Below are 24,938 nucleotides of genomic sequence, written 5' to 3'. Positions count from 1 at the left end.
TTTCAACTTTCTGCACTCTTCCAGTTAGGTACGAATTAAACCATTTGTGCACTGTCCCACTTATGCCACAACACTTGAGCTTGTCTAGCAGAATTTCATGATTTACACAATCAAAAGCCTTTGAGAGATCACAAAAAATCCCAATGGGTGGTGTTCGGTTATTTAGATCATTCAAAATTTGATTGGTGAAAGCATATATGGCATTTTCTGTTGAAAAACCTTTCTGGAAACCAAACTGACATTTTGTTAGTACTTCATTTTTACAGATGTGTGAAGCTACTCTTGAATACATCACTTTCTCAAAAATTTTGGATAAAGCTGTTAGAAGGGAGATTGGACGGTAATTGTTGACATCAGATCTATCCCCTTTTTATGTAAAGGTATAACAATAGCATATTTCAGTCTATCAGGGAAAATGCCCTGCTCCAGAGAGCTATTACACAGGTGGCTGAGAATCTTACTTATCTGTTGAGAACAAGCTTTTAGTATTTTGCTGGAAATGCCATCAATTCCATGTTAGTTTTTGCTTTTAAGCAAGTTTATTATTTTCCTAATTTCAGAGGGAGAAGTGAGTGAGATTTCAATTGAATCAAATTGCATAGGTATGGCCTCTTCCATTAACAGCCTAGCATCTTCTAATGAACACCTTGATCCTACTATATCCACAACATTTAGAAAATGATTATTAAAAATATTTTCAACTTCTGACTTTTTGTTTGTAAAGTTTTCATTCAATTTGATGGTAATACTGTCTTCCTGTGCTCTTGGTTGACCTGTTTCTCTTTTAATAATATTCCAAATTGTTTTAATTTTATTATCAGAGTTGCTGATTTCAGACATGATACACATACTTCTGGATTTTTTAATAACTTTTCTTAATATAACACAGTAGTTTTTATAATGTTTGATAGTTTCTGGGTCACTACTCTTTCTTGCTGTCAGATACATTTCCCTTTTCTGGTTACAAGATATTTTTATACCCTTAGTAAGCCATGGTTTGTTACAAGGTTTCTTACGAGTATATTTAACTATTTTCTTGGGGAAGCAGTTTTCAAATGCATTTACAAAAATGTCATGAAATAAATTATATTTTAAATTGGCATCAGGTTCACGGTACACCTCATCCCAGTCTAACTGCTGTAGGCTTTCCCTGAAATTTGCAATTGTTAAACCATTGACTGAATGTACTACTTTGGAGGCCCGTTTAGTATTGCTGAATGGAGCTATGTCATATATTGTAACTAGCTGTGCACCATGATCAGAAAGACCATTCTCAACAGGCTGAGCATTTATCCGGTTAAACTTATCTAGGTCTATAAAGAAGTTATCTATCAGTGAGCTGCTATCCTTTACCACCTGAGTAGGAAAATCAATAACGGGTGTCAACGCAACAATAGAAAGTTTTCACTTTACGATAATGCAAGGATTTTTAACACTGAGACTGTTCGTCAGTTATTCACCTAGGGAAACGACGCAAAATAAAATTTGTGGAAAGTGATAAATGCAATCTTGCGCTTAAAATATCTGGTGCACGGACGTTAAAATAAGTAACTCTGTTTCTATGCAGTGGTAAAGAGCAAATAAACCATACTGTCCGAATTTGCCCCGGTGTCCGAAATCACCCCGTTTGATGGTACCCAAAATTCTTACTGAACAACACAAAAAACAATGGATGGGCAGTGCACTTCAGTTTTTGACACACTACAATGGCGAAGGAGATGGTTTTCTATCTCTGATAGTGACGGGGGATGAAACTTGGGTACTGCGTGACACCCCTGAAACAAAACAGCAATCAATGGAATGAAGGCACATTTCATCCCCAACGGAGGTTAAGCCTAACCAAATCTTGACACCTCGGAAAGTCACATGCACTTTTTTTTTTTGGGGGGGGGGGGGGGGGGGGAGGGGGGTGGGGGGGGTCAGGACAAGCATTCTGCTAGATAATTTCTTACCAGGAGGCCAAACAATCAATGCACATGGTTACCGCAAGACCATTAAGAAATTGCACCATGCAATACAGAACAAGCACCAATGATTACTGTCAAAAGGTGTAATTTTTTCCACGATAACGCCCGACCTCACACAGCGAATGTGACCAAACAACTCTTACGGGCATTTCACTGGGACGCAGTTGATCATCAGCGTACAGCCCAGACCTTGCTCCTAGCGACTTTCATCTTGGTGGGCAACACTTCAGCGATGATGATGAGCTGAAATAATATGTTACCACATGGTTAAATACACAGATGGCAACCTTCTATGAAGAAGGCATACAAACACTTGTGCCACGCTATGACAAATGCCTACAAAATTTCGAAAGCTATGTAGAAAAGTAGTTTAACAGTTGAAGATTTTTTTGAAATAAAGAGTTTTTTTCTGTATCTGCACATGTTTGTTTTTATAACCAAACAGAACTTACTTTGTGGACATACCTCATATGCTGTATGCTTTTATGCTTTGGAAGGTGAAGGCAGAGATGGTGGTGGGTTCCTAGGATCAAAAGGAGACAAACTGAATTCATGAGCACACATGTCCTACTTCTTGTTAGTACTGAGGTACTGGTACTGTATGAAAATGTACTGTGTATTCCAAACACAACACACTGTGGTGATATATTTGTTGTAGGAACAGCTGAACCATCCCTGCAATACTGAAAAAAGCTGTGGTGTCTCGATATGTAACACACTGTGATTATTTATGATAATATTATATGGTACGTAGAAGGGATGAAGATTTCAAAAGGAAAGTTAGTAGTGAACATTGCGAACTTTGAAGCAGCTGGTCATGCACAAAATAATGATACAATATTCACACCAAGAAGAAGGTAATCAGCTATTGATACAGGGTGTTTAGAAAAAAGTGTCTCATATTTCTATAAGAGGTGAGAGTGGTCAAAATTAGAATAGTTCCTTTAATTACATTTCGGAAACCCTTACCTGTCCAGTATTGGGCTGCTTTACTTGTGCCAAGTAATGTGCAGTATTCAGTGGTGTAGGCCATGACAAGAGATGCAAATCCTAAATCAATCATGGAGGTATTAATGTATGGGCAGGAATTGTCAGTGACAGACTCATAGGGACTTACACTTTAGCAAACAGATTAACAGGTGCTGTGCATCACAGATTTCTGTAATGAAGTACCACTGCTACTGGAGAATGTTACCCTTGCAGAGAGACAATGATTGTGGTTTATGCACTACTGGACACCATCCAATTTTCTACAGATCTTGTGACAGTTCCTCACTGCAAAGTTTCAAGGGTGATGGATTGGTATAGGTGGTCTGGTTGCATGGCCTCTCCATACACTGGTCCTGAATCCACTGGATTTCTTGCTATGAGGACATATAAAAGCTATGCCAAACCCATCAACACTGCACAGACGTTTATACAGGAGCGCATGACCAAAGCATGTGACAAGTCTAAATAGAACCAGATGTATTTGAAAGAGTGCATGATTCACTGTGAAAAATGGCTGAAGAACACATCAGGATACTTGGTAACAACAAGCAGCACTGCCTACAATATCTACTTCTACATAATAGGCAGACGGGAATAAGACAAATTCGCCTATGTCTCAACAGGTACTGGTTTCCAGATATATCATAATAGGGTCTTAATAATACTTTCACTACAGTTGTGAAAGATTGTAATTAGCCTATACAATTCGTATACCTGCAACTGTGGAAAAAGAGGTTGATAAACAAAGAAGACAATGTGTTCTTACTGTCGTTCACAATAAATGCAGTATGATAACATGACATAGTCAATTTATCCCTTTCACTTATAAACATAATAATAGGATGTTTTGACTTACAAGAACATCTAAAGTAAGCTAAGGCTTGTTTTAATCTTTCTCAAGTTAGTGCCGTGAGTAATTCAAGGAGAACAATGGATATTGAGGACTAATAGCAAAGAACACTGAACTACTTAGGTAACAGTAGGTGCTGAAACTACATATTGTTCGAAGACTAATTTACAGAAATTACAATTAAAACTTAACTCATTAAATGAACTGAATACATCAAAAAATTGTTTCTTTTTAACAATTTCTTCTGCTACAAGCGTTAAGCCCAATTATTTTTTTAAATAATGAAATTAACATATATAGTTACACAAACAATACTTTTGACAAAACTGTTAATTACTTTGAAATTAATTAAGGGTTGGCTTTGCTAATATGTTTTCAAATAGAGCCAAACAGATCCTTCAAGAATACTAGTAGTTGTTCCTCCAAATGTTTATAATTAGTACAGAATTTATATTTGTCTACAAGTCAACAATAGAATTTAAGTTACGAAACAATTACCGATTTCACCCTATAACAAAAGTTACTAAACTAGGAATAGTCAAAATAAATTAGAAAATCAATTACATACATAAAACTAAGCAATTTTAAGGAGACAGGTGGCAAAAGAAGATGGGAAGTAAAAATATCCCAGCTGGCTTTGTCACAACAGGGCAAAGCAGGAAGCTCGAGTAACGAGGCTACCGGTGGCAGCCCAACCGAGTTTTGGGTCTCTGACTAATGTGCTTGGGTCATTAATAAACATTAAATTTTTTAACATTCCTTTGAAGATTTGGAAGCTCATTTACAAAGTGAGGAACAGAGGAGGACACAGAACTGAAGCTTGTGATATGTCTCATACTGCAGTGCAGGTTCTCACTCTAACTCTCTACTCTTTTATATGAAGGCAAAAGACGTCCCATGTCAAAGAGGTGCAAGAATTGTTAAATGCTTCTGTTTATCTAGCAGAGTTCTATAGTCTACACAAATTCTGGTAATATCAAGTATATTAATAACATAAAAATATTCATATTAACATATTTTTCGAACTTACTCAATGTATGGATATATTTCATTCAGTGTCCACCTCTCTCGAGTTTGAAACAGAATACGAAATCTTTCATTTATGTCCTCAGGCAGATCAACTTCAGGAAAATGCCAAATAACTTCTGGTTTGCAATCCTTCTGCATCAGAGCTATTCCATCAAGGTATTCCACTTTTGTCTCCATACCTTTGAAAAAGAAAATTACAGAAAATACAGTATCTAAAATGAAAACTGTTTCCTTCCACACAGTTTTACATGTTTCTTCACTGAAATGTATCATGGACCCTGTACTATTTTCACAACAATGAGAAATATTAAGAAGTATCATACACTGGTAAAATATTATACTAAATTCTTAGAAATGATGACACTGCATTGTACCTATCTGTTGCAAGACAAAGGCTGCACTCCTACCTGAGGAATGCACTCTCCAACAAAGACACTAAAAAATACTTCTAGCATTAATTTACTGTTTAATAATATGGGTGCTAAAAAGTCAATAAAAATATACTGTGCCAAAGGCCCCACCTTCAGCCCTACTCCCAGATTCAACCAAACAGCGCTCGTCAAAGATTTACTGTCCTACACTCGTACTCTCTGCTGGAAATATCACTTTGCCACGAAGAAAAATAATCCTAATCCTACTCCTAATGATCCAACTCCCCAAGACACTATCCAAATTGAACCCTGCCTGGAACAGTTCCGTCCTCCGTCACAGCGGGACCCACCTCCTCTTCCTCAAAATCACACTCTCCAAACCTTCCAGGAATTCCTCACTTCCAGCATTGCCTCTCGATCCTTCTTGAAAACCCTTAATCCTACTCCCCACATCACCACTGCTGAAGCCCAGGCTATCCGTGATCTGAAGGCTGACCAATCCATCGTCATTCTTCCGGCGGACAAGGGTTCCACGACCGTGGTACTTGATCGTCGGGAGTACGTGGCTGAGGGACTGCGTCAGCTTTCACACAACGCTACATACAAAGTTTGCCAAGGTAATCCCATTCCTGATGTCCAGGTGGAGCTTCAAGGAATCCTCAGAACCTTAGGCCCCCTACAAAACCTTTCACCTGACTCCATCAACCTCCTGACCCCACCGACACCCCGCACCCCTACCTTCTTCCTAAAATTCACAAACCCAATCATCCCGGCCACCCCATTGTAGCTGGTTACCAAGCCCCCACAGAACGTATCTCTGCCTACGTAGATCAACACCTTCAACCCATTACATGCAGTCTCCCATCCTTCATCAAAGACACCAACCACTTTCTCGAGCGCCTGGAATCCTTACCCACTCTGTTACCCCCGGAAACCATCCTTGTAACAATTGATGCCACTTCCTTATACACAAATATTCCGCATACCGGGGGGAGTCATTCCAGATGTGGCAAGGGTCCTTCCGGATGCCATGAAGGGTACAGGGTGCACCCATCTGCAGGTGGTCGCTCATGTCGGCACCAATGATGTGTGTCGCTATGGATCGGAGGAAATCCTCTCTGGCTTCCGGCGGCTATCTGATTTGGTGAAGACTGCCAGCGTCGCTAGCGGGATGAAAGCAGAGCTCACCATCTGCAGCATTGTCGACAGGACTGACTGCGGACCTTTGGTACAGAGCCGAGTGGAGGGTCTGAATCAGAGGCTGAGACGGTTCTGCGACCGTGTGGGCTGCAGATTCCTCGACTTGCGCCATAGGGTGGTGGGGATTCGGGTTCCGCTGGACAGGTCAGGAGTCCACTACACACAGCAAGTGGCTACACGGGTAGCAGGGGTTGTGTGGCGTGGACTGGGCGGTTTTTTAGGTTAGATGGCCTCGGGGAAGTACAGAAAGGGCAGCAGCCTCAAAGTGTGCGGGGCAAAGTCAGGACATGCAGGGACCAAGCAGCAATCGGTATTGTAATTGTAAACTGTCGAACCTGCATTGGTAAAGTACCAGAACTTCAAGTGCTGATAGAAAGCACCAAAGCTGAAATCATTATCGGTACAGAAAGCTGGCTGAAGCCAGAGATAAATTCTGCCGAAATTTTTACAAAGGCACAGACGGTGTTTAGAAAGGATAGATTGCATGCAACTGGTGGTGGCGTGTTTGTCGCTGTTAGTAGTAGTTTATCCTGTAGTGAAGTAGAAGTGGATAGTTCCTGTTAATTATTATGGGTGGAGGTTACACTCAACAACCGAGCTAGGTTAATAATTGGCTCCTTTTACCGACCTCCCGACTCAGCAGCATTCGTGGCAGAACAACTGAGAGAAAATTTGGAATACATTTCACATAAATTTTCTCAGCATGTTATAGTCTTAGGTGGAGATTTCAATTTACCAGATATAGACTGGGACACTCAAATGTTTAGGACGGGTGGCAGGGACAGAGCAATCGAGTGACATTATACTGAGTGCACTATCCGAAAATTACCTCGAGCAATTAAACAGAGAACCAACTCGTGGAGATAACATCTTGGACCTACTGATAACAAACAGACCCGAACTTTTCGACTCTGTATGTGCAGAACAGGGAATCAGTGGTCATAAGGCCATTGCAGCATCCCTGAATATGGAAGTTAATAGGAATATAAAAAAAGGGAGGAAGGTTTATCTGTTTAGCAAGAGTAATAGAAGGCAGATTTCAGACTACCTAACAGATCAAAACGAAAATTTTCTGTTCCGACACTGACAATGTTGAGTGTTTATGGAAAAAGTTCAAGGCAATCGTAAAATGCGTTTAAGACAGGTATGTGCCGAGTAAAACTGTGAGGGACGGGAAAAACCCACCGTGGTTCAACAACAAAGTTAGGAAACTACTGCGAAAGCAAAGAGAGCTTCACTCCAAGTTTAAACGCAGCCAAAACCTCTCAGACAAACAGAAGCTAAACGATGTCAAAGTTAGCGTAAGGAGGGCTATGCGTGAAGCGTTCAGTGAATTCGAAAGTAAGATTCTATGTATCGACTTGACAGAAAATCCTAGGAAGTTCTGGTCTTATGTTAAATCAGTAAGTGGCTCGAAACAGCATATCCAGACACTCCGGGATGATGATGGCATTGAAACAGAGGATGACACGCATGAAGCTGAAATACTAAACACCTTTTTCCAAAGCTGTTTTACAGAGGAAGACCACACTGCAGTTCCTTCTCTAAATCCTCACACAAACGAAAAAATGGCTGACATCGAAATAAGTGTCCAAAGAATAGAAAAGCAACTGGAATCACTCAACAGAGGAAAGTCCACTGGACTTGACGGGATACCAATTCGATTCTACACAGAGTACGCGAAAGAACTTGCCCCCCTTCTAACAGCCGTGTACCGCAAGTCTCTAGAGGAACGGAAGGTTCCAAATGATTGGAAAAGATAACAGGTGGTTCCAGTTTTTAAGAGGGGTCGTCGAGCAGATGCGCAAAACTATAGGCCTATATCTCTGACATCGATCTGTTGTAGAATTTTAGAACATGTTTTTTGCTCGCATATCATGTTGTTTTTGGAAACCCAGAATCTACTCTGTAGGAATCAACATGGATTCCGTAAACAGCGATTGTGTGGGACCCAACTCGCTTTATTTGTTCATTAGACCCAGAAAATATTAGATACAGTCTCCCAGGTAGATGCTATTTTCCTTACTTCCGGAAGGCATTCGATACAGTTCCACACTGTCGCCTGATAAACAAAGTAAGAGCCTACGGAATATCAGACCAGCTGTGTGGCTGGATTGAAGAGCATTTAGCAAACAGCACACAGCATGTTGTTATCAATGGGGAGACGTCTACAGACAAAGTAACCTCTGGCGTGCCACAGGGGAGTGTTATGGGACCATTGCTTTTCACAATATATATAAATGACCTAGTAGATAGTGTCGGAAGTTCCATATGGCTTTTTGCGGATGATGCTGTAGTATACAGAGAAGTTGCAGCATTAGAAAATTGTAGCGAAATGCAGGAAGATCTGCAGCGGATAGGCACTTGGTGCAGGGAGTGGCAACTGACCCTTAACAGAGACAAATGTAATGTATTGCGAATACATAGACACAAGGATCCTTTATTGTATGATTATATGATAGCGGAAGAAACACTGGTAGCAGTTACTTCTGTAAAATATCTGGGAGTGTGCGTGCGGAACAATTTGAAGTGGAATGATCATATAAAATTAATTGTTGGTAAGGCGGGTGCCAGGTTGAGATCCATTGGGAGAGTCCTTAGAAAATGTAGTCCATCAACAAAGGAGGTGGCTTACAAAACACTTGTTCGACCTATACTTGAGTATTGCTCATCAGTGTGGGATCCATACCAGATCGGGTTGACGGAGGAGATAGAGAAGATCCAAAGAAGAGCGGCGCGTTTCGTCACAGGGTTATTTGGTAACGGTGATAACGTTACGGAGATGTTTAACAAACTCAAGTGTCAGACTCTGCAAGAGAGGCGCTCTGCATCGCGGTGTAGCTTGCTCGCCCGGTTTCGAGAGGGTGCATTTCTGGATGAGGTATCGACTATATTGCTTCCCCCTACTTATACCTCCCGAGGAGATCATGAATGTAAAATTAGAGAGATTCGAGCGCGTACAGAGGCTTTCAGACAGTCGTTCTTCCCGCAAACCATACGCGACTGGAACAGGAAAGGGAGGTAATGACCGTGGCACGTAAAGTGGCCTCCGCCACACACCGTTGGGTGGCTTGCGGAGTATAAATGTAGATGTAGATGTAGACGTCCAGGGCCTCGCTGCGATGGAGCACTTCCTTTCACGCCGATCACCTGCCACCCTACCTAAAACCTCTTTCCTCATTACCTTAGCCAGCTTCATCCTGACTCACAACTTCTTCACTTTCGAAGGCCAGACATACCAACAATTAAAGGGAACAACCGTAGGTACCAGGATGGCCCCCTCGTACGCCAACCTATTTATGGGTCGCTTACAGGAAGCCTTCTTGGTTACCCAGGCCTGCCAACCCAAAGTTTGGTACAGATTTATTGATGACATCTTCATGATCTGGACTCACAGTGAAGAAGAACTCCAGAATTTCCTCTCCAGCCTCAACTCCTTTGGCTCCATCAGATTCACCTGGTCCTGCTCCACATCCCATGCCACTTTCCTTGACGTTGACCTCAATCTGTCCAATGCCCAGCTTCACACATCCGTCCACATCAAACCCACCAACAAGCAACAGTACCTCCATTATGACAGCTGCCACCCATTCCATATCAAACGATCCCTTCCCTACAGCCTAGGTCTTCGTGGCAAACGAATCTGCTCCAGTCCTGAATCATTACACCAACAACCTGAAAACAGCTTTCGCATCCCGCAACTACCCTCCCGACCTGGTACAGAAGCAAATAACCAGAGCCACTTCCTCATCCCCTCAAACCCAGAACCTCCCACAGAAGAACCCCAAAAGTGCCCCACTTTGACAGGATACTTTCCGGGACTGGATCAGACTCTGAATGTGGCTCTCCAGCAGGGATACGACTTCCTCAAATCCTGCCCTGAAATGAGAGCCATCCTTCATGGAATCCTCCCCACTCCACCAAGAGTGTTTTTCCGCCATCCACCTAACCTTCGTAACCTCTTGGTTCATCCCTATGAAATCCCCAAACCACCTTCCCTACCCTCTGGCTCCTACCCTTGTAACCGCCCCCGGTGTAAAACCTGTCCCATGCACCCTCCCACCACCTACTACTCAAGTCCTGTAACCCGGAAGGTGTACACGATCAAAGGCAGAGCCACGTGTGAAAGCACCCACGTTATTGACCAACTGACCTGCCTACACTGTGAAGCTTTCTATGTGGGAATGACCAGCAACAAACTGTCCATTCGCATGAATGGACACAGGCAGACAGTGTTTGTTGGTAATGAGGATCACCCTGTGGCTCAACAGGCCTTGGTGCACGGCCAGCACATCTTGGCACAGTGTTACACCGTCCGGGTTATCTGGATACTTCCCACCAACACCAACCAATGAGAACTCCGGAGATGGGAACTTGCCCTTCAATATATCCTCTCTTCCTGTTACTCACCAGGCCTCAACCTCCGCTAATTTCAAGTTGCCGCCGCTCATATCTCACCTGTCATTCAACAACATCTTTGCCTCTGTACTTCTGCCTCGACTGACATCTCTGCCCAAACTCTTTGCCTTTACAAATGTCTGCTTGCGTCTGTGTGTGTGTGTGTGTGTGTGTGTGTGTGTGTGTGTGTGTCTATACCTGTCCTTTTTTTCCCCTAAGGTAAGTCTTTCCGCTCCCGGGATTGGAATGACTTCTTACCCTCCCCCTTAAAACCCACATCCTTTCGTCCTTCCCTCCCCTTCCCTCTTTCCTGATGAAGCAACCATTGGTTGCAAAAGCTTGAATTCTGTGTGTGTGTTTATGTGTCTATCAACATACCAACGCTTTTGTTTGGTAAGTTACATCATATTTGTTTTTAGATTTGAGAGAGAGGAGAGGGAGGGAGAGGGAGGGAGAGAGAGAGAGAGAGGGAGGGAGAGAGAGAGAGAGAGTGTGTGGGGGGGGGGGGGGGAGGGTGTGCACTCTTATCTAGACAAAGGACTTATTCCAAGAACTACTTCCATCTGAAAGCTAGCAAGTTTTCTTTCTCTTCTGTGTGTGAACGTCGATGACTTAAGTCTTCCGCTATTTGGTCAGTGTTCTCCTTCATTGTTAAATTAACAAAACAATTCAGTTAGTGAGAAAGCATGACAATTCAGTAGTTAAGGTGGAAACTCATTGCATAGTAAAACTGTTAGGACAAATCTTTTTAAATGCAAGCCAACCACATTACATTAGAATGATAGAAAAAAATAGTAATAAGAATATCTAAACCTATGACAAAAAACCCCACACTGTTAACGAGCACAACCAAATAAATAGCAACAATTGCAATGGACTGGGTATGACGAGATACATACACAATTACAACTCTCTCTCTCTCTCTCTCTCTCTCTCTCTCTCTCTCTCTCTCTCTCTCCCCCCCCCCCCCCCCCCCCCCCAAGTGAATAGTTTTAAGATGTGACAGCGGAACACACAATTATCGAACAAGAAATCGAGAAAGAAAAGGTAAGCCACCTACTGGAAACTACGAGGGCAGAGACAGACGCAAAGCACTGAACACTACAAAAGATGTGCAGTAAGAAGCACAACTTACCCTAAGGTTTCCGGTAGAACTAGAGCTTAACTTTTACTGTGGCAAGAATGAGAATAATTAAGGTTCTTTTAATTCTAAAGCAATATATTATGTTTATTCAAGGGATCAACAATTTGGTAATGGAAGGAAATGTAGCAGGTGAAAGTTTCAAGCGGAGACCAAGGTCTGACTACAGTACCAAGGTCTGACTACAGTACCCAGGTTCAAATGGATGAAAGCTGCAGTAGTAGTGCAGAGATGATTGACTAGCCTGGAGAACATCAAGCCAGACTGAAGACCACAGCAACATATCACACTCCAACAATTGTAGTGTGTCGATACACTAGCAGGCCAAACACATCTACGTCTACAACTATACTCTGCAAATCACTATGAAGTGCAAGGCAGAAGATACGTCCCATTCAGTCAGCTATTAGCTTGGGGGAATAATATTTTTTTTTAAATGTCTGTGTGCTTGCTGTCGTTAATATAATTTTGTCCTCATGATCCCTATGTGAGCAATACATAAGTGGTTGTATCAAGTTCTTGGGTCTATGTAAGTAGCTTTCTCCGGATAGTTTATGTATGTCTTCATGAGTCTACCAGTTCAGTTTGTGAGTTAACGAGCATTGTGCTCTCATTTAGGTATATCGCCGAAAGAGTCAGCCTACTGGAATTGTGAAAGGAACTGTGTCCTCAAGGACCGCATGCCACAAAGAGTGCAGATTCACCACGAGATGGAGAAACTCACAGGTATCTAGTGTCTATTGAGGCCTAAGTGCTATAGTGTGCGAGTGAGACAGACGAGAACCTACATCATAGGGAAACCCAGAAGAAGGCTTTTGTGGCCAAGGAGACATAGCAGTGTTAAATATGGTGGACCTAAGATCGATCATAAAGGGAAACAGTTATGAAAACTACTTAATTCTGTAGTAATTCAGGGAATTAAGCCACAGTTATTTCAATCTATCATCCTTTATGAATTTTCATGGTGATCCCAATAAAACTTGAATATTGATCATATCTTTAATAGTTTAGGATTTACTGTTAAAGCGAAATTAACAAGTTTTGTAACAAAGACCTGAATGCTAAAATCTGAACGCTTTGGTTGATCTTAACGATCGACATTGCATACAGAAGTGCATCATAAAAATGACAAGCGTTGTAAATATCAACTCTGTATATTTATTTGTTTACAAGATATAGTAAATTTTAATTACCAGTATTTTCAGTTAAGCATCAGATCATCATTTCCTCCACACAAAAGACAATGAACAATGACAGCATGACACCTTATTGAATCATTGCAACTAAAGTTTTATACTGGTGTTTTTATCTTGTTTATGTTTAATTGCTACAATATTATTCTGTTGCAGCGATTCTTTGTTAGAGTATCAGTTCTTATCAGTCAAAACTACAAAAATTTAAGTCAAAACTAAAACACTGAAAAATTCCTGGAATTCTATAAAGTTCCAGGGTTTTTCCCAGTTTTCTCCCGGCTGAAAAAATTCCCGCAATTTTCCCAGATTTCTCGGCTGTCCTGGGGTGTATACACCCTATAGCAACATAAGCTGCTCAATAATAGTTTGGACCAACCTCATGGCTTGCGTAATCCAAATCCCTCAACCCCCCCCCCCCCCCTTTCCCAATACTTCTTTCTCAATACTTTTTGACTACAGGAAATAAATATATACAACCTTGTGTGGATTTGTGTACAGGGGTAAAAGTAAATCTGCATTCTCCATTGCTTTCCTCAGGTATGAAGTGCCACAGGTTCAGCAGGGAGCCGGGTCAGTCTTCTTTTGGGCTGGTCTCATGTACAGATGTCAGATGCCTCTCATCACAGTCAAGGGTAATTCGAGGATTATGCAGTATTGGGATAGGAACAATCAACCAAAAGCCGAGACCTTTCGAAATTTACAGTACATCACTGCACGAACCCTCGTCATATGTTTGACAACCTCAGGAAAGCTGTCATTTAAGACTGAAACAGGCTTGAGCAGTAACATGGACAGCATGACAAGGCAATACAAGCTTATTACTGTGCACGGGGGAGGGGTACGTGGTACTGAATGTTACCCAGCTGCAGATTTTATTCATTTTTGAAGAGAATGCCTTTATATTAGTTATTGTTCTGTTTTATTTAAACAAATTAATTATTCTTTCACACCTGCTTCCCTTGAACCTAAGTCCACAAACATTTTCAAATATGCAAGCCCTGTAAAACATTTTTTGAGAAGTTTTTTTTTTAATATACTTTATTTAGAGTTAATGGATAATAAGATAAATGGTCAACAAGCACACTCCTCACAATGCTGGCAGTTTCTAAATTTATGAAGGCAAACTGTGTTTATCTCTTTGGAAAATCCAGGATGGAATAATGACAATGTTATGAAAAGGATAGATTGCTAAGCTTTTGGCCACTAGGCCTTCTTCTGAAATAGACAACATACACGCTGCGGGGTCCATACTCTGTGTCTGGTCATGTGTGTGTGATCTGCATTTGCATGAATGTGTGTGTATGTTGTCTATTTTGAAAAAGGCCGTCTGGCCAAAAGCTTACGTGTTCAGTAGTATTTTTGTTGTGCCTGCCTGCGACTCAACATCTCGGCTATATGGTGAGTAGATCTATCTTTCTCATGATATTGTGCTTTTCTCCCTCATTCTCATCTCTCCCCCCCCCCCCCCCCCTTTTTTTTTGACAAAGAAGAAGTTACAAGAATTTTTGGCAGCAACTGACTCAGAGCATTATTAAATGAGAATATTACCTTCTGGAACACACTGTCCCCATGCCAGCATGAAGTCCTGCAGGTTGAACTGCCCAGCTGGGCGCAGCAAAACTTCTGCTAAAAACCTGCACACTTCTCTTTCACGTAACCTGTACATTGGATTCCCTGCAAAATGAAAAAGGTCAAAATTTTACACATAAGCACAACAGAATGCTTACTAAACTATGGCAACATTTTTAAATTCAACCCTTCCTCTGTGAACTTCATAATGCTTCTGTCCACAAGTTAGGACCAATCTTCATGATTTAAAGAAAATCTGGTGGACTTGCCGGATCTGCCTGCTCAAAGCCTGACTCTAATCTTACTAAACCTAGAAGAGTAAATGGCGGTTCACACACTATGGTCTGTATGAACGCATATCTGCACATAGCAAACAGTGTATGTGAACTGCAAACACAGCAAATCTGGCACATGAAATGATCTAACTCTTGTGTTTGTTCGGTCTATTGCTTCTAATGTTTGTGTGCACTGAATTCTAAATTAGCTGATACTCGTCTTTGTTGCTGGGAGTTAATTGTGGAATTTATTATAATAATATAAGAGTCACATGTGTTTGTGGGAAGTAAACAAGAAGAATACAGTGACTGGGATCAGAAGGTAGCTATTTGTAGATCTTTAATACAAAAAATGAGAGCAGTTGACCCAGCTGAAAACAAAGGAATGACAATGAAAAAGGAAATTCAAGTGGGTTGTATACTGCATAAAGTCAACTAAAATAGAGAAATCTATTCAAATCAAGGTACTTTACTCACTTTCAAGAAAATTTTCCTTCACAAGTGTGTATATAGATTCACAAGCACACTACATGTTTGCAGTTAAAAATTCCAAATCTCTGTGACTTCTTCTAGGAAGCATAATATCAGTCAGTCCCTCACGAGGTGAAATTGCTTTCCTCATACACGTAGTCTGCTGTATTATGGGAGCAGTTATGTGCTTCAATAAATAATTTTGTGTTTTTACATACACATTCTCCTATAATTTTACCAATCTTTGGGTTTGCCATGTAGTTTGTGAATTAAATGAATGTGGGAAACCTGCCATCACTTAAGAAGTCGGTGTCTTGATCATTCAGATTGTTGTTTCTGCCATGGGCACACTGTTTGCAATTTTTTCCCGTGGGAAGTTGCAAATACTGGCCGCAGAGGAACTTCTATTACAATTCTAGTCCTACATTGGGTCTACAAGGTGTGATTAAAGTAATGGGATTTTTTGTTTTCTTAAAGAACCTTTATTTAATTAACTTTGTCCCCTTCAAAGTAATCCCCCTCAGATATAATATATTTATGCCAGCACTTTTTCCAATCTTTGAAGCTCTTCCGGAACTTTTCACTGTGGTGTTCAACTCCTTCAGCAATTCTGTCTTTATTTCATAAATGGTGGCAAAATGACATCCTTTCATGGTTTCCTTCCGCCTCAGGAATAGAAAGAAGTTGCAGGGGCCCATGTCCAGTGAGTACAGTGGTTGAGGCAATGTAATGGTTTTGTTTTTGCCAAAAAATCATGACCAAGCATTAGATATGAGTGGCAGCATAGTTGTGATGCAATTTCCAGAAGTGATTTTATCACAATTCTGGTTCTTTTCTTCAAATTGCTTTATGCAAATAGTGAACAACTTCCACATAGTATTCCATACTGACCGTACAATCGCAAGTCATGAATGCACAATGCACTATTCCATTGCAATCGAAAACAACAGTGAGCAGAACCTTCATAAATGATCGAACTCATCAATTTTTATTGGTTTTGGCTCTTCAGGCAGTTTCCTCTGGGACAATTGGGCTTTGGTTTTGACATCATATCCGTAATTCCTCAGCAATGTCTACGTGATGTCGTTTCTGGTCAAAAGTCAACATTTCGGAACAAATTTTGCTGCTACATGTTCCCTGTAAAAAGAAGAAGAAGAAGGAGGAGGAGGAGGAGGAATTCCTTGGCATGATCCAAAGGATATGTCAACATCATCAGCAACCTCTCTGATGGTGACTCGGTGATTTTACAGACCCAATTTCTTTACTTCTTTCACATTTCCATCAATAATTGATGTGCTAGGGCTTCCAGGACAGTCATTATTATCATGAACGTCTTCTCAACCCTCTTTGAAACATTTATTTATACCACATGTGAATGCTGTCTCACTCATAGTTGATTTGCCAGAAACCACTGCCAGCATTTCGAATGCAGTGCTGCACTTTGTTCCATTTTGAAGCAAAATTTAACACACATTCTTTGAGCCATCTTTTTTTACAGTAAATATTCAGCAAGCATTCTAAAACACATATAACCTTCTTGACTGTCAACAAGAAATTTAATATTCAAACCAGCTGACAATGCAAACATACACCAGGAGCATGTGTACCAAGACAAAAAGTTTCGAAAATTAGATGTACAAAGCCCATTAAATTAAAAAATTCCTGTTACTTTTTGATCACAACCTATAAAATATCCACTGCGAGAGTACAGCCATTTTATGCTACGAGTTCTTTCATACACCAACAGATGGTGGGCCAGCAATACATTGAAAGTGTACCTTGTGCATGTAGGAGATGTCCAACAATTTATTTTATGCATAGATAAATCTTAATGTGTATCGGACTTACTATGGTGATGGTCACTTGGCAGATCAGTCCACAAACACAGTTGCCAAAAAGTATTCCCAAGTTTCAGGAGAAATCTAAAATAAAGACTGTAACAATTTTGTTGAAAGCCTACCTCCTAAATCCAATACTGTAATAGTAACAAATGGAAGCCAAATACACTAATATTTAAATCATCATAATTTTCAGAATGAACAGCACTGGAGGTTTAGAGTATTTGGCTACAAAATGTAAGATAAAATTTTTGAGGAACAAAACTCTCCGAGAGCAAATGTGTGCTAATACCTATATTCTTGGTAAATTAAAACCACATCACATCAGAACTCTTTGCCACACCCTTGCCAATGCTTTAGCAATGAGTTCTTGTTATAAATAATTATCATAGAAAACTTGCATGTCGTCACTAATAATGCAGTAAGAGCAATTTTGTGATTTCAAATGTCTAGTACTCACCAGCACTGTCCATTTTTCCAGTGGGCTCTGCATACCATTCGAAACACTGGCTTAATATTTCAGGTGGAACTAATTCACTCAAACTCTCCAATGTCTCATATTTGCTTACACTATCCAGTGGCCAAGAGTTGTGCTCAGCAAGATTTAATATCTGGGTCACAATTCGAAAATGATAGTCATGTTCCAAAATACGCCAGAAACCTAGAAAAAAAAAAGAGAAAATAAAATAAATTAAGATGTCAGACACTGCCACTTTTTTCTCTGCCAATCGTGACTGAATGCAATCCATTATTTGTGGTTAGACAGCTAAGAATCAAAATGTATTGGAATTTGGACATTTTTCCAAAAAGCATATTCCAGGGAACCATTTTATAACCCTCTTAAGAAAATTTTACACAGACAATATCATAGTCTCACCATACTGCTCACAGGGCACTTGAAAATTATCTGCAAACTGTTACATTTAAAGAAGAAATATTTTCGTAAAAGAATCTCCTTCTAAGACTTTACTCATCTCATTGTAAAAGACTGTCTTACCACTTTCTGCACAACAATCAATAACAACAATTAAATCTTCATTAATTAATGCCTATGTCATTAACAAAAAATTCACACTGTAACAAGTTACAAAATTAACCACCACAATGAACAGATTTGTGTTAAAACATCACTTATTGTTGGCCAAACTGCCTCTGCTGCAATTTTTTGGCAAAATGCGTTCCCAAAATTTTACAATCCCTTTAATTTCTAAAAATTCCATTAACATAATGAACAGCAAGTTTTCGACAAAGCAGATTTCAACCTGTGTGAAACAGTCACCAATGTAGTGAATCTGAGACTCAGATATGTAGCAGCAACCAATGTTTGGTCTGTGTTAGAAATCTGGAGACTAGCCACCAAACATCACTCAGATATCTAAGCTATATGCCTCGCACTGCTGGATATAGTCCTGCTTCATAAATTTCCACTTGTTACAGTCTTAAAGCACGAACATACATGTGCTCCTGCATGTTTTCTAATGACATTTACCCACTTTCCACCAGGAGGTTGTCATGGTCTTTTCTTATCTCTAAGAATCCAGCAAAGAATTTCCTTGGTCCACCTATCCCTCATTTTTTTAAAATTAATTAGAACAGTCTAGAAAAATCTAGGATGGTATATAACAATATTATGAAAAGGAAAGTTGCTACTCACCACAAAGCAGAGATGCTGAGTCGTAGATAGGCACGACACAAAGACTGTCACAAATAAAGCTTTCAGCCTGTAAGCCCCCCTTCTCCCCCCCCCCCCCCCCCCCCCACTCTATCTGCGACTCAGCATCTCCATTATATGGTGAGTAGCAACTTGCCTTTTCATAAAATTATTATAACAGTCTAGATCGCACTCAGCTGCGAATACAAAAAAATAAGCAGTCGCGGTCAGCCGGTGGGGAGCAGGCGATGGCGTGATGAACCATCCCTGTTTCTTCTTCTCTTACTATCAAATCTATTCATCAAGAATCAGCAACATTAATGGGCATGGGTCCCTTTGAAGTAAAATATTCCGGAGGTAAACTAGGTTCCCATTCGGATCTCCGGGCGGAAACTACTTCGAAGAGATTCAGGCCGAAAGGAACTTTCAGGTTGGGAACATGGAACGTTAAAAGTTTGAACAGGCCAGGAACGTTCCAGACATTATTAGACAAATTAGATAGATACGATGTAGACATTACAGCTATTCTAGAAACTTGGTGGCACGGGGAGGGGAGCATAAAGAGGGGTAACTATACATTTTTCTATGGAGGTGCGGAAGCTCACAGTTTCAGAACAGGTTTCACAGTACAGAGAAAAGTGCTTCATGCAATCAGAGATATAAGGTTCATTAGTGACCGACTATCAGTTATAGTGTTGTCCGGCAGGTGGAATAGACTAGTAGTAATTAATGTACAGGCACCAACTGAGGACACTGAAGAGGTTGTTAAAGATGGCTTTTGTGAAGAACTAGATCAACTGTGGGATGAGTTCTCCTCCTATGATACAAAATTAATCAGAGGTGATTTTAATGCGAAGATAGGGAAGGAGGAAGCATTCCGGCCTACAATTGGGAAAGAAAGTTTGCATAACATTTCGAATGATAATGGCACTAGGGTGGTTAATTTTGCTGTTTCAAAAGACATGATTGTTGAGAGCACATATTTCAAAAGGAAGGACATTCATAAAGCAACTTGAATCTCTCCGGATGGACACACCCGAAACCAAATTGATCATGTTCTTGTAGATCGGAGATGGCACACTAGTATAGAAAATGTTAGGACTTTCAGGGGAGCAGACTGCAATTCTGATCATTTTCTTGTAGTTGCCAAAGTTCACCAACGGCTATCTACAGCAACATCAAGGTGTCACAATGCAGAACTTGTTAGGTTCAACCTTGACAAGCTAAATGATGAAAACTTTAGAAGAAGGTACATGATAGAAATTTCAAATAGGTTTGATGCTCTCAGGACACATGAAGATCAAGACGAGGATGTAAATAAACAGTGGATCACTGTGAGGAATAATATTAAAGAGGCAGCGAAGGTCACAATAGGTACAATTAAGAAGAACAGGAGGAAACCGTGGTTTGATGAGGAATGCAAGAAATTGGTAGAGGAAAGGAGAAAAGCGCGATTAGATTGGGATAGAATGGGAGACAGAAAACGAGAGTAGTTCTTGAACTTGAGAAGGGAAGTTGGTCGTAGGTTACGTGCAAAGAAGAGGGATTGTTCAAATAATCAAATTACAAAAATGGAAACAAACAGTAAAACAAAAAAAATTAGGCAACTTTACCTAGACATAAATGGGTATAGGAAGGGCTTCAGGGCTAAGACAAATGCACTTCGAGGGGATGCTGGGGGAATGCTGACAGACCCCAGTGCTATATTAAGTAAATGGAGGGTGCATTTTGAGCATCTATTAAATGTGCACCAGGAAGCAGGAAATGAGCAGGCGTATGAAATACATACAGCAGAATCACAGATACCTGAGCCAACGTTTAAAGGAAGTAAGAGATGCAATCAACGAATTGAAAAACCATAAAGCACCAGGATCAGATTGCATAACTGCAGAATTAGTTAAAAATGGGGGACAGAAATTGGTGGAGGTAGTTCACAAAGTGATAACTAAAGTATGGAACTCAGAGATGATACCTGAAGAGTGGCGGGAGTCGATTCTGATCCCAATTTGTAAGAAGGGCGACAAAATGAATTACAAATTATAGAGGAATATCGCTATTACCAGTGTGTTCCAAAATTTTCTCAAATATTCTGCTAAGCAGGTTTACACCATATTCAGATGAAATTGTGGGGGATTACCAAGCCGGCTTTCGGAGGAACAGATCAACTATAGACCAAATATTCACCCTGCGTCAAAAAAATGGGAATACAATAAACCAGTTCATAATATTTTCATAGATTTTACAAAAGCATATGATTCAGTATTGCCATCAAAATTGTACAGAATTCTTTTGGAACTGGGAATACCAAAGAAGTATGTTAGATTTATAGAAGCGAGTTTGAAAAACACAAAAGGTAGAGTACGCGTGGGAAAATTGGAGTCAGAAGAATTTGTAATAAAGAATGGACTTAAGCACGGAGATGCCCTGTCTCTGCTACTTTTTAATATATATGCAGATGATCTAAACATCATTAGCAATAGGAAAGTATCTGTAACAGCAAATGCGAATGCGTTAATCAAGGCTAGTGAAGATGTAGGTCTCAGGATAAGTGAAGACAAAACTAAATACCTGGTTACTACTAGAATGCCAACAGCAGTAGATCAGGAAATGTTAAGAGTTGGAGACATGCAGTTTGAAAAAGTGAACACATTTAAGTATCTAGGCGTGGAAATCACTTCGAGAAATGAGATTGAATCCGAACTGAAGAAGAGATTACGGGCGGGAAATGCGTGCTACTTCTCACTGAATAGATTACTTTCATCACGGATATTGTCTAGGAATTTAAAGATTAGAATATACAAAACTATTATTCTACCAGTTATGCTGTATGGGTGTGAGACTTGGTCTCTCACTGTGCAAAATGAAAAGCAATTTCGAGTTTTTGAAAACAAAATTTTGAGGAAAATTTTTGGAGCAAAAAGGGATGACATAAGCGGAGAGTGGCGAAAACTGCATAACGAAGAGCTTCATGAACTCTATTCAAGCCCTGACATAATCAGTATTATTAAATCACGTAGGCTGCGATGGGCGGGTCACATAGCTCGAATGGATCAGGGCAGCGTGCAGAGTACTTGTAGGGCACCTAGAGGAAAAACGTCCTGTGGGGAGACCGAGGCGCAGATGGGAGGACAATGTGAAGGCTGATTTAAGAAGCCTAGGTATTGAAGGTGAATGGAAGGAAATAGCCCAAGACAGGGACAGGTGGCGAAAATACGTTGCTGCAGTAACGGACTCTCAAGTCCGGTATGACCAGTGAGTAAGTAAGAAAGATCGCACTCACTTTGTTACGAGTCTCTACCATCTCCATCTCATTTTCATCACAACCACACTTACTTCTTGTACTCCAATCAGCTCCTTGGTCCATTTGTTGGCTTTTCTGTCTCTCCTAATTATTTCTGCCATGCTGTGGGTGGAGACATTTAAAGAAATGGTGGAACATTACATTGTTTTTGTTATTTTGTGATGCCAACTTTATCCTCACTATTTGTTCCCTTGAGTTCTCATTAGTCAGTTCTCACTTGCACCACACAACAAGATAACCTAAAATATTATTAATATTACCTGTAATTTTCAGTCTGTAGTTGACATTTCACCTCCATCTACTGAAGAATATGATGCTAAATAATTTTCTGTTTTCATTAATAATATGAAGTGATACGTTTTTGGGTAAAAATTACTCTCCTTTCGGTAGATAATTTACAGATCATTCTACTATACTGATTTGTACTGATAAATAATATTTCCACATTGAAAGCACCTGGCATGTTTTGATTTTGGAGCCTACTTTAGCTCCAGATTTCACCATTAATAACCTTATTAACTACCAGTTAGTTCAGTGTTATTTCTACTCGCTGTAAAGAGAAAAGTTCTAGTAACATTCCACTCGTCACATGGTGTTCCACACAGGTGGTACAAAAAATGATAAAGGTAACTATAAAAATCAGAAAAGCACTTATATAAAGTTATTTTAAGTCTCATGTAGTTCTTACACAAAAGGTCAATTACAAAAACCTTGAAAAACCGATAGTACTGTGCCTTTCATGACAATTTAAAACTGCAGGTACCCGAGACATACGACCTCACTATCATGAATTCACACAGCAGAAACTAGCTGTATCAGAGCGTACGTATTCCATTTCACACTACTTCACCTGTGTGTGGGTCATCCACAATTCCTTCACAACTGCTGCACTGGCCAGGAACCAAAGAATGCTCTTGGGTGCCAATGGTGTACGGAACAGCTGTCCTTTTATCACAGAAATAATCATTCTATTAGAGATTAAGAAAAGTCTCTAGCATAATCCAAAATGTATCATGACTTTCCCAATTCGGGCACTAAAAACTAATTCATTTTTTCCTCTATAGTGGAGGGTGGTTGTTCAGTGAAGCTGGTACAAATTCCACCCTCTAGTAGCAATCTTTCACCTCCAAACTGGCCTGTTAAAAACACCTTGTATCTCAGAATAATATGGTTACAAAGTTAAAATTTGGTTGAGCTTCGTTAATGTATTTACTATGGTGCCAAAACTTCCAGATTCTAGGTAAATTTAAATGGACTGCCAATTTACAATGTTTTCTAGTTTTACTGCAAAAAAATTACATTTTTCTTATCACTTTTGAAAATAAGGATACCGTAAGGTGACCTGAAGGGCAATGTTTTTTTTACACTTTATGACACTTATCATACACCTTCATGTCAGTAGCTGCTGTATCCAGCGCACTTCAAAATTATGAAAAAGTTGAATTACTCAGAAATTACTAACTGGTTTGAGCTAGAACTAAGGATTCTTTACTTTTAAATTAACCTGGACAGAATGAGACATTTTTATATATGTAATAAAACACTTGATTTTGTGATGGGCTATTGTGGTCACTACCCAACACTGCTAAGTCACATTTTGTGCAGCCTGCTACTTGGAGTAAGAGGAATTCCGATACCCTCTGTGCTTCCCTCCATTGCTTGCTGAGCAGACTTTTAATTAATGAATCTCACATTATACACCCATGTCTCAGTGCCATATGTCAATACTGGTAAGACACACCGATTGCTAACGTTTCTTTTCATATATATCAGAAGCTTAGTTTTGAAAACTCTGTCTACTTTACCAATCACACTTTCTAACATATTTACTTTTTTATTTCTTTACATGTCCATGAAATCACTGTCTTTTCTAACTCCCCTAAATTAAAATCCATCAACTGGCTCTGTGACTTCACTGTTAAACTGTGCTATTATCTGTTTGATACATTGGTTATATAGTAAGTTTGCCTTACAATAATAAATTTTCAGATCTTTGAAGTTGCTCTATTGAGTTCTCCCATTTTGTCATTGACATTTATCTGCTTTAGAGGCCAACAAAACAAGCCATCCACAAAATTAAGGTAGGGTAGTTCAGATATGTTTCATTACTATGTATATCTGCTTCATTTTTCCAGTTTGAGGACTTGCAAGTTTCCTTAACATCTGATTATGACAGATTTCGTAATATGGAATCATCTTGCGTTACATCTATTTCAAACATTATGTGCTTGACAAATACCATTCGATATGCAATACAATCTACAAAAGCAATGGTGACATTCAATTTACACTCAGCTTCTTCACATAAAATTTTATGTGCAATCTGCTTGGCAGTCATACAATTAACAGCTACAACTTAACACATGACCAGTTGACATTTTCCATTGCAACACAATGGATTTTCCCTAACTCTCTCTTTCATAACACTCTCTTCAGAGTAAATTTAAATGGGTCTGAACTGATGTTAAAGGACAGATTAATGTATTTATAAATAGTCTTCCCTGTGGTGGCAAGCATATGTACACTCTTAAAACCAAAATACTTCATCAAACTATATGCCTTCTTTGGAAACTACTTATATCAGATAGGAACCCCACTCACAATGGGAATATGAGGGTGGTTTGAAAAATTCTCTGAGCGGAATAGAAAAAAAGTACTTACATCAATGAAACTTTTTTATTTTTTAATGTAGCC

At 39.9% G+C, this 24,938-nt stretch overlaps 1 protein-coding gene across 2 annotated transcripts in view; it reads right to left on the bottom strand.

The window, feature by feature from the left end:
* The window catches only part of LOC124802929 (sister chromatid cohesion protein DCC1-like), a 114,922-nt gene that overhangs the window by 5,764 nt on the left and 84,220 nt on the right, over positions 1–24,938 (bottom strand). For both annotated transcript variants that reach the window (XM_047264006.1, XM_047264008.1), the window contains 3 exons: positions 17,753–17,953; positions 14,688–14,813; positions 4,838–5,015 (listed from right to left, as the gene is read on the bottom strand). In XM_047264006.1, the coding sequence (XP_047119962.1) occupies positions 4,838–5,015; positions 14,688–14,813; positions 17,753–17,953 (505 nt within the window). The remainder of the gene's footprint in view (positions 1–4,837; positions 5,016–14,687; positions 14,814–17,752; positions 17,954–24,938) is intronic.

The sequence above is a fragment of the Schistocerca piceifrons genome, chromosome 6, assembly GCF_021461385.2.
Source record: "Schistocerca piceifrons isolate TAMUIC-IGC-003096 chromosome 6, iqSchPice1.1, whole genome shotgun sequence".
NCBI lineage: Eukaryota > Metazoa > Arthropoda > Insecta > Orthoptera > Acrididae > Schistocerca > Schistocerca piceifrons.
The sequence above is the reverse complement of the archived record's forward strand: the minus strand, read 5'-3'. Positions and strand labels throughout refer to the sequence as shown.